A 9,749-nucleotide genomic window follows, 5' to 3' on the forward strand; every position below is an offset into this window, starting at 1 on the left:
ATCTGTTAATGCACGCTTTGTTTGTTTTGATTTTGTCAGACACATATTCAAAGTAGGATCAACGCATGCCTGCGTTTCACCAATCAAATGCAGTCACCGGTGATGTTGGACCAATCAAACAGAGCCAGGCGGTCACATGACCGTCACAGTTGAAAAATGTATTGGGGTATTACCATTTAATGGTCAACTGTACGGAATATGTACTGTACTGTGCAATCTACTAATAAACGTTTCAATCAATCAATCAAAAGTGTAAAGGAAAAAAGACACTTTATTTCAACCGTACTTCCCGTCAATAGCCTAAAGACTGATTGCACAGTTCCTGTCTTCAAACAAAAGAAAATCTCTTTTCCTAAACAATTGGTTTAACAATAACATTATTTTAGTGAGTCAGCTTTTCAATAAGGAAAGTTGACTTTTCAAATATCAAGAATTTTTCAACCATTTTACGATCCCTGTGACTCCCAAACAATTTGCCATTGTATTTGATGCCATTTCAACAGGTGTTATTATGTTGTACAGGGCTTATACACCTCCTCTTTCTGCTGTAAAAATTGTGAATGATCCACTTGACACTCCTGTGGGGAAACTTTGCTTTGATCAAAAAAATAACAGAAAAATCCGCAGCTTATTCCAAAATGATTGTGTGTCTGTCTCCTATGTAATTTCACTCTGGAATACTGTTGTAAATGACATCTGTTGGGTCAAAACGTGGTCCCTTCCTAACGGGTATTTAATTACCAACCAAGTCAAAGAGATATCATTCAAAATCATTCATTGTTATTACCCTGTAAAGACTGTAATGGTTAAATACAAGAAGGACATTGATGTGACCTGCACCTTTTGCAACATGCACCCAGAGACTGTTAACCACTTGTTTTGGACTTGTGAAAAAACTCGATCACTATGGCAGGGCATCTGTCGCTTCAACCTGGACAATATTTATGACAAATTTGTGCTTTGCTTTAAAGATGTGATTTTTGGTTTTACACTGTATGAACAAAAATTTGAAAAGGAATTCTACCTTTGCAACCTCATTATTCTATTGGCTAAGTTTTATATTCATAAATGTAAGTTTCTTAATACCCGACCTATCTTTTGTGCCTTTAAAAAAGATTTTGAACTTTACATTAAAACACTCTCTACCTCTAACAACAAAAAAGCTGTGAAAACGATGATGCTGTGTTCCAAATTTAAGTTGTTTAATGAATCTGAATGAGCCTATATAGGGCTTTGTACTTTGTTTATTATATATATATTTTTTTGTATTCTATTTTTGTTATTTTGAATTTTCAACCCCCTGGCGCAGTTTTGTGCTGTTTTCATAATGTTTTACACTGTGGTTTGACTTACTGTTTGTAATTGTTGAAATTTATAAATATTTTTTTTTTTTTTTAAAAAGAAAAAAAAAAGTTCCTGTCTTCACAATAAAAGTGCCGCTCCATCGCACCTGCGCTAACAAAATAAGAGTCTCTGAAAGCCAGCGCAAACAAGCTAGCAAGCTACGGAGTTTACCGCCAATGTATTTCTTGTAAAGTGTATAGAAACAAATATGGAAGCTGGACAAATAAGATGCCAAAAACCAACGACTCTCATGTGGTATTAGACAGAAAGGAGGAACTTTTTTTCTCCTCCATTTGAAAACGTGGTTGTTATCAGCATTACTGTCTGATTCCAATCAATGCAAGTCATCAGAATCAGGTAATACACCAACTTATATTTTTGTCTTCATGAAAGATAGGAATCTATGTGTAAACATGCATGTATATTCATTAAAACACCTTTAACAAGTGAACAACAACGGCAAAATAAATACATATACATTATATACTGTATATATAAATGTATGTGTGTATAGATATATATGATATGTGTGTATGTATATGTATATATGAGGTAGATCACCTCGACTTGGTCATTTATTAAGTAATTGATTAACGTTGAAAAACATATTGGGGTGTTACCATTTAGTGATCAATTGTAGGGAATATGTACTGTACTGTGCAATTTACTAATACAAGTTTCAATCAACCAATCAATCAATGAATGCCTACTGAGCCTATGGTGCTGTTAAGTCATTGTGGCTCAATTTGCCTTAATTTTTTTATTTTAATGTATTATTATTTAATATATATTATTGTTTTAGTTGCTTAAGAGATATTCCTGGCTCTGAATTTGCTCATTGCTCTTTTTATGTTTTTGTGCATTATTTGTTGCTGTATTATTTAAACGAACAGTTTACTCATCAGTTACTCAGTACTTGAGTAGTTTTTTCACAACATACTTTTTACTTTTACTCAAGTAAATATTTGGGTGACTACTCCTTACTTTTACTTGAGTAATAAATCTCTAAAGTAACAGTACTCTTACTCGAGTACAATTTCTGGCTACTCTACCCACCTCTGTTAGTGCCCTACACCTGTACACAACACACTGCTGTCATTAGTGCCCTACACCTGTACACAACACACTGCTGTCATTAGTGCCTTGCACCTGTACACAACACACTGCTGTAATTAGTGCCCTGCACCTGTACACAACACACTGCTGTCTTTAGTGCCCTGCACCTGTACACAACACACTGCTGTCATTAGTGCCCTGCACCTGTACACAACACACTGCTGTCTTTAGTGCCCTGCACCTGTATACAACACACTGCTGTCTTGAGTGCCCTACACCTGTACACAACACACTGCTGAATACAAAGACTATTACTACACTGGTGTAGTAATAGACATACATTTTAAACTCACCGCTGTGTCGGCGCCCTTCTGCTTCTTTCCGTTAGTCATAACGTGGGTACGTGCTTGTATTTGTTGGAATAAAATGTTTACGTAGCTACGTGGTTGTATTAGTTGGAATAAAATGTTTACGTACACATTGTTTGCTATTTAAAATGTCCATTTGACCAACTTGTATCGTCACTAATGAAACCACACGGAAACACTGGCGACGTTTCCTTGTTCGCCACTGATGTCCGCCACTGCCACACAGCGCCCCCACGCGGCCCGGAGGAAGGAACACGCGTTTACACTGCGATAAACTTAATTCCTGTTTAATTGTAAACTGCTTGGCATCTGCCTATTTATTTCGTGCTCTCTATCAAATCTATTTAAACGTTTCTGATTAAATGTTTTAATTTGTTGGCAAACGTCGGGTCATGTTGCTCTAAACTAGCTAGCCTGTCTGTGCGGTAGCCAATGCGCATGCGCTTTCCCCAACAGGAACTGTTGTGCCATCAACCAGCTGATGTAGCGACGTTATTGTCAACAGTACGGCCGAGCGACGTTCTTTAGGGTAAGTGTTTATTCCTAAATTCAAACGTCATCTTGTTAGTGAGGCGTGACGTGAGCTTGGATTAGGTATTTAAGTTTGTGTCTTTAGATGTCGTTCAACCTGCAGTGGTCCTAGCGGTGTCATGCTAGCAGGACATAAACACAAAAGCGAATCAAATGTTTTCCTTCAACATGACGATACTTTTTGGTTTAATGTTACAACGCTGTTTTGATGGATATCCTGCATCTATAAAGAGGAGATATCTTGTTACTAAATACCATACCACCTACAAATGTAACCCATCAAGTATGTCTCATGCAAATCAATTGCATGGCAAAGGTCCCATGCTTGATGCTTCCAAGTCTATGTTTTGCTGCAGTACTGTCCCCACCAAGACTGGGCCCGGACATCAGCAGCCAGCCTTGACCGCACAGCAGGAGGCAACGCCAAGTGACCAGCAGAATCCCAGAGTCACCTTGTCCTTCAGCAGTACGGCACCCTCGCACGGGCCGCTATGAGCTCCAGAGGGAGTGGTGCTGGCCGCTCCAACGGCACGCTACCACAGACTAAGATCTGCCAATTCAAACTGGTGCTGCTGGGCGACATGGCCGTGGGCAAGTCCAGCCTGGTGCTGCGCTTCGTCAAGGGACAGTTTGACGAGTTTCAGGAGACGACCATCGGAGGTGAGGAGCCGGTGAGGAGTGAAGTGAACCATGGGGATGTGTTAACGTGTCGATTGTTTCTCCAGCTGCTTTCCTGGCCCAGTCGGTGTGTTTAGACGACACCACGGTCAAGTTTGAGATCTGGGACACTGCGGGACAGGAGCGCTACCACAGCCTGGCGCCCATGTACTACAGAGGGGCTCAGGCCGCAATCGTGGTCTTTGACATCACCAAGCCGGTATACAATAAGTACTCCATTGACATGAGAACCTCTTAAAGGCCTACTGAAACCCACTACTACCGACCACGCAGTCTGATAGTTTATACATCAATGATGAAATCTTAACATTGCAACACATGCCAATACGGCCTTATTAGTTTACTAAATTGCAATTTTAAATGTCCCGCTAAGTATCCTGTTGAAAACGTTGCGGAATGATGACGCGTGCGCGTGACGTCACCGGTTGTAGCGGACATGTTCTTCCAGCCCGATCCAGGCTTTAAGTAGTCTGCTTTAATCGCATAATTACACAGTATTCTGGACATCTGTGTTGCTGAATCTTTTGCAATTTGCTCAATTAATGATGGAGAAGTCAAAGAAGAAAGATGTAGGTGGGAAGCGGTGTATTGTAGCTGCCTTTACCAACACAAACACAGCCAGTGTTTCCTTGTTTACATTCCCGAAGGTGAAGCTTTACTGTGGAACAACGCAGTCAAGCGAACATGGTTCCCGAACAAATGTTAACCGGCAGGTTTCGGTGAGAAAATTGTGCTAATAAGTCGGCTCTTACCGTAGCGGAACTTGCGTTCTCCTGCAGCTGCGGACTATTACCTCCTCCCACCGGAGACACTGGCGGTCACCACACCCTTCCGACTTTCAGGTACCATATAATCTCACTAAAACACTAGTAACACAATAAGCAGATAAGGGATTTTCTAGAATTATCCTAGTAAATGTGTCTAACATCTGACTCGCTCCCACTGCCCCCGCCTTTTTTTTTTCTCTAGTCCTTGACTCTCACTATCCTCATCCACGAATCTTTCATCCTCGCTCAAATTAATGGGGAAATCGTCGCTCTCGCTGCTGGTGGCTATGATTGTAAACAATGTGAGGAGCCCTACAACCAGTGACGTCGCACGCACATCGTCTGCTACTTCTGGTACAGGCAAGGCTTTTTTATCCATCCATCCATCCATCCATTTTCTACCGCTTATTCCCTTTTGATTAGCGACCAAAAGTTGCGAACTTTATCGTCGATGTTCTCTACTAAATCCTTTCAGCAAAAATATGGCAATATCGCGAAATGATCAAATATGACACATAGAATGGACCTGCTATCCCCGTTTAAATAAGGAAATCTCATTTCAGTAGGGCTTTAAGATGATTTCTAAACTATTTTTATCAGAAGATGGGATGAAAATACGCAGGGCTGGCCCCTGATCATCATCGTGGTCGTTGTGCTCTGCAGGTGTTTGCACATTCTACTTTGATACAGTTACACTTTGTTTCTGTCAAATGTGTAATCATTTCAGTTTGTCCATTCAAGACCCGTAGATATAATTGCTAATTTAACATCGCTTCGAACAGATTTACAACCGTTTTTCTAAAATGACCGCACTATTTGAGTTGATATTGTAGCCAAACCATTTCCCTAAAGATGTAATGTCTAAACAACGGTACATTTTTCCTAGTTTTTTCCCATTTGTTGTGTTTTGTGTACTTTTTCAAACATTGTCGAAGCGGTACATCAGTTTGGAATAGGCTTTACAATGGGAGGAGATAACACTTTTCTCTATCCTTGGACCGATTAACTTATTTTTTTCCTTTTTCATATGAACTTTGGACATTATCTGGTGCATAAACACTTGACTGTAGAACATAATGGATTAATCTGAATTGTAGTCTATATGTTTATTAGTTTATTATTGTTCTTCAGTCAATGGTTAACAAAATAAACAGTTCTACATTCATAGATTGAATTTGAGTTTATTGTTCATGTGATTGCTTATTGTAAATACAAATGTTTACATAACTACATTATTTCTTAATATTTAATTTGATAAATGTACACAAACTGCATTTTATGTTGGTTGGTTCTGTCTCTTATGCACACACTCCAACTGTACCAGTTAGTTAAAGGTGCAGCAGGTCACCGTCAAGACAACAGATTTAACAAATAACGGTCTATTTATTACAATTACAAGTTAAACCGAATCAAATGTGTAATTCGGGCCAAAAAGGTGACTGATATTCAGGCTTTCAATAACGGTTGCTTGCACAAACGCGCTTGTATATTCACAAAAAAACTTCATAAGCAAAATAATTTAAAAACAGACGCTGAATAGTGGTTGCTATACTCCTCATGAAATCATCTGCTTCGGAAAAGCTTTTCCTAAACATTGGCTTTGCAACAGAACATTATCATTTAGTCTTGTGTGTGTTTAGCAGTGTGGCATAACATGCTTTGTTAAAACAGGAAGAGGGCGGGATACGCTTCAGCTCGTTTAATATTTGAGCGCCCACTAAGCAGCTGCCTAACCACTGCAAACAAACCCTCTAACCACATTACATCATAACAAGAAAACCCTCACATGCTGACTTGATGACTGATGATTTTGCACATGTTAAAGTGTAAAATAAGTTCAACTCAAGATCATTTATAGACTAATATGACAAAAATGTTGTTCATAAAATAATTTTACTGTAAAATTTTGCTTTTTTTAACTTGATTTATTTTTTTTTATTTACTTATATTTGATTACCATACGAGAAGTCGCTACTTTTCCCCCACGCTTTGAACCCTGCACTTTAAACAATGCCGCGACTAATTTCTGGATTTTTCCGTGGATTTTTCCGAGTTCACAAGGTTCACTGGCTGAAAATATATTTAGCTTCTTCGCATCAGACCAATGACATTGTTCCCACTAAATCAAACACACTCACAGAATCATTAAGTCAGCCATTTAACTTGTTATGCTCCTCCCTTTGTCATGGAGAAGAAATGTCAAAATGCACACAACACAGCCCTAAAGCCAAAGATGATCGACCCTGCCATCAAAAAAGGAAACAGCCACGGCGCAGAACGAAAATGCAACACTAAATGAGCCCAAAAGTTCAGATTGCCGCACGCGCCAAAGAAGACGTCTAATGGGGAACTGCACTTTATTTTGAATTTTGTCTATCGTTTGCAATCATTATGGGAGACAAGAAAACTGATTTCAAATAAATAACAGTCAGCTTATAATTGAGTCAATGGTAGGTCTTCTATTCCGACCATAAAGCCCATAAATAACCAAAAAGTGCCAACCATACTCTATTTACATTTTGTGATCTGAATTTTAACGAAGCATTAGCAATATTGTTAATATAAGCGCTAACGCAGACAAAATATTTTTAGCGGTGCATTATCACAGAGACTTAATTAGCTTGTGACTGCTATATTGATGTCATGAGCCGGTGAGCTGCTTTCTCGTGAAAGTTTATTCTAGATCATAAGTGATGTCTCTCACCTTGATACTAGGATGAGGACATAATCCAACAAGTTGGTCATCTTTGGCATCCAATTTAGACCCAGAAATGGCAAGAAAGACACGAAAATATGCTCAGTTGCAGCCCTCCTTTTTTGTCCAAGGACTATGAGTCTTTCTTCATCTAAATGGGAATATATCAACATCATAGCAGTCAGTATCCCAGTGACAGTAGACATGGTACCGTAAGAAATGTTTTATTATGTTTGTTGGCTCTCATCAAGTAAGCAGTAATAGTCAGTGATGTTGACGAAGAAAACAGTGAACATAATGATGCATTTGTGAAATGAATGCGCTGCCATATGCAACATGTGTAAATATTAAATGTTATTATAATTGTGCCTGTTACTACATGATTTTTTTTTAACAGTCTATAGGCAGAACAGAGCAACTTTCATATGCTCCATTGTAAGCTGGATTTCGATCACAATTATTTACTAGTTAGAATGCATCAAAACAAGAAAAACTTGTGTGCTTGGCTTACTTAATGATTGTGAATGATTGGCAAAAAGTGCAGTTCTCCTTTGAGTGGTTTCAGCACGCAGGAGAAGACATAGACCATGCTCAATGACGTCTGTGTGTTGTGTCAGGGGCACAAATTGGTAAATTTATGAATGATCACAAGCGACTGTAAATATTTCATGTCATTGTGTAGACTTGCGGCTTATAGATTATTACAGCTAATATATGTACAAAATATAATTGTCAAAATTAGGTAGGTGTGGCTTATGTTTAGATTCCTGGAAATTACTGTACTTTATAAACTTGGAAAACTGAAATCTTTACGTTGTTCACTAAAAATTGACTAGTAAAATCTCTTTTTAAACATGTAAACTTTTTTTGGCGGAATTAATTAAATATTTATGTAATTGATTACATTTTTTTACATTGTTTTATATTTATCATTTTTGACCCGCCAGGCTTATAAGTATAGTTTAATCGTAGCCATGTACTGTCATGTCGTGTTCAGGAGACCTTTGAGAGGGCCAAGGCTTGGGTGAAGGAGCTGCAGAGGCAGGCCAGTCCCAACATCGTCATCGCTTTGGCAGGAAACAAGGCTGATCTGTCAGAGAAGAGACTAGTCGAATATGAGGTCAACAGCATCTCTGGGTGTTACTGATAGAAAAAACAAAAAACATCAAGTATTGTTACTCTTTAGTCCCTTGCTCCTGGCAATTTTTGAATTTTTTGTCGTGTGTGCCGAAGGAAGCGCAGACGTATGCCGATGACACTGGCCTGCTCTTCATGGAAACCTCGGCCAAGACCGCCATGAACGTCAACGAGCTCTTTCTGGCAATTGGTGAGTTTTGGTTAGTCAAATTTAGACAAACAAGGAACATTCTCAAATGACTTTAAAACAATAAACAAATTGAGCAGTAAAACAAGCATTATATATATATATATATATATTATATATATATATATATATATATATACATACACACACACACACATACAAAAATACACATACAGTACAGATGTATAATGTATTTACACAATGGGCTAAATGAAGATAAAATACAAAAATATGTATTGTATTTTCGATGTGCAAAACAAATGTTTTATCTGTTTTTATATTTGGAAACACAATTTGCAAAACAAATAATTAAAAAAAATCTCTGCTTTTTATATTGGATGAAAAAAAGATAGGATTTGTGCATTAAAACAGCTGAAACATAAACTTTGCACCTGACCTCTTAATAATTAAGACGTTGGTCATTGATTTCACAGGTGATAATTAAGAAGCCTCCTGTTCTCATGTGTTGCAGCCAAAAAGATGCCAAAAACTGACACCCAGAACCCGACACATGCGGCACGACATCGGGGGGTCAACCTACAGGACCCGGACGCCCGCTCCTCCAGAGCTTGCTGCGGGGGGAACTAGACAACCATCCCTTAACCTTTCCCCCACTCCTCTTCTCCCTGCCATGTGACTCCACTACAATCCCCCTAAATGCATCCCGTCTCCCTCAGCCAGCTTCCATTCAATGAATCAAGCAATGGTCAAGTAGGACAAGGATGGTGTTGACTGAGAAAGAGAAAGAACATGGAGAAGGACACTAATTGTGAATATTCAGCCTTTCATCATTTCAGCTCGAGTCCTGTCTGATTGTCTAAAAATACTATAAAGCAACCACGGAAGAAATAGGAGGAATTGTGTAAAATAAAATAAATTAAATGTGCCCCAGCCTGGTCTTCCTGGTGCTCTTTGCAGTTGCTCAACACAATAAAACAATTATACTCCATACAATAATAACTAATGTGATGACATTGTTAACATAA

The 9,749-nt window shown here is 38.6% G+C and overlaps 2 protein-coding genes across 2 annotated transcripts in view; one reads left to right on the forward strand and one right to left on the reverse strand.

Annotated features, from left to right (window-relative positions):
• Positions 1–2,995, reverse strand: part of lcmt2 (leucine carboxyl methyltransferase 2) — a 31,351-nt gene extending 28,356 nt beyond the window's left edge. The window contains exon 1 of the mRNA XM_061879629.1: positions 2,754–2,995. Coding sequence (XP_061735613.1) covers positions 2,754–2,792 — 39 coding nt within the window. The 5' untranslated portion in view covers positions 2,793–2,995. The remainder of the gene's footprint in view (positions 1–2,753) is intronic.
• A 145-nt stretch (positions 2,996–3,140) lies between these two features.
• Positions 3,141–9,654, forward strand: rab5b (RAB5B, member RAS oncogene family). The gene is made up of 6 exons (XM_061879636.1): positions 3,141–3,297; positions 3,656–3,959; positions 4,025–4,176; positions 8,437–8,559; positions 8,673–8,766; positions 9,236–9,654. The coding sequence occupies exons 2-6, from the start codon at positions 3,791–3,793 to the stop codon at positions 9,349–9,351; spliced, it is 654 nt and encodes a 217-aa protein (XP_061735620.1). The 5' UTR covers positions 3,141–3,297; positions 3,656–3,790; the 3' UTR covers positions 9,352–9,654.
• Positions 9,655–9,749: the final 95 nt, after the last annotated feature.

Source organism: Nerophis ophidion, linkage group LG19 (genome assembly GCF_033978795.1).
Source record: "Nerophis ophidion isolate RoL-2023_Sa linkage group LG19, RoL_Noph_v1.0, whole genome shotgun sequence".
Lineage (NCBI taxonomy): Eukaryota > Metazoa > Chordata > Actinopteri > Syngnathiformes > Syngnathidae > Nerophis > Nerophis ophidion.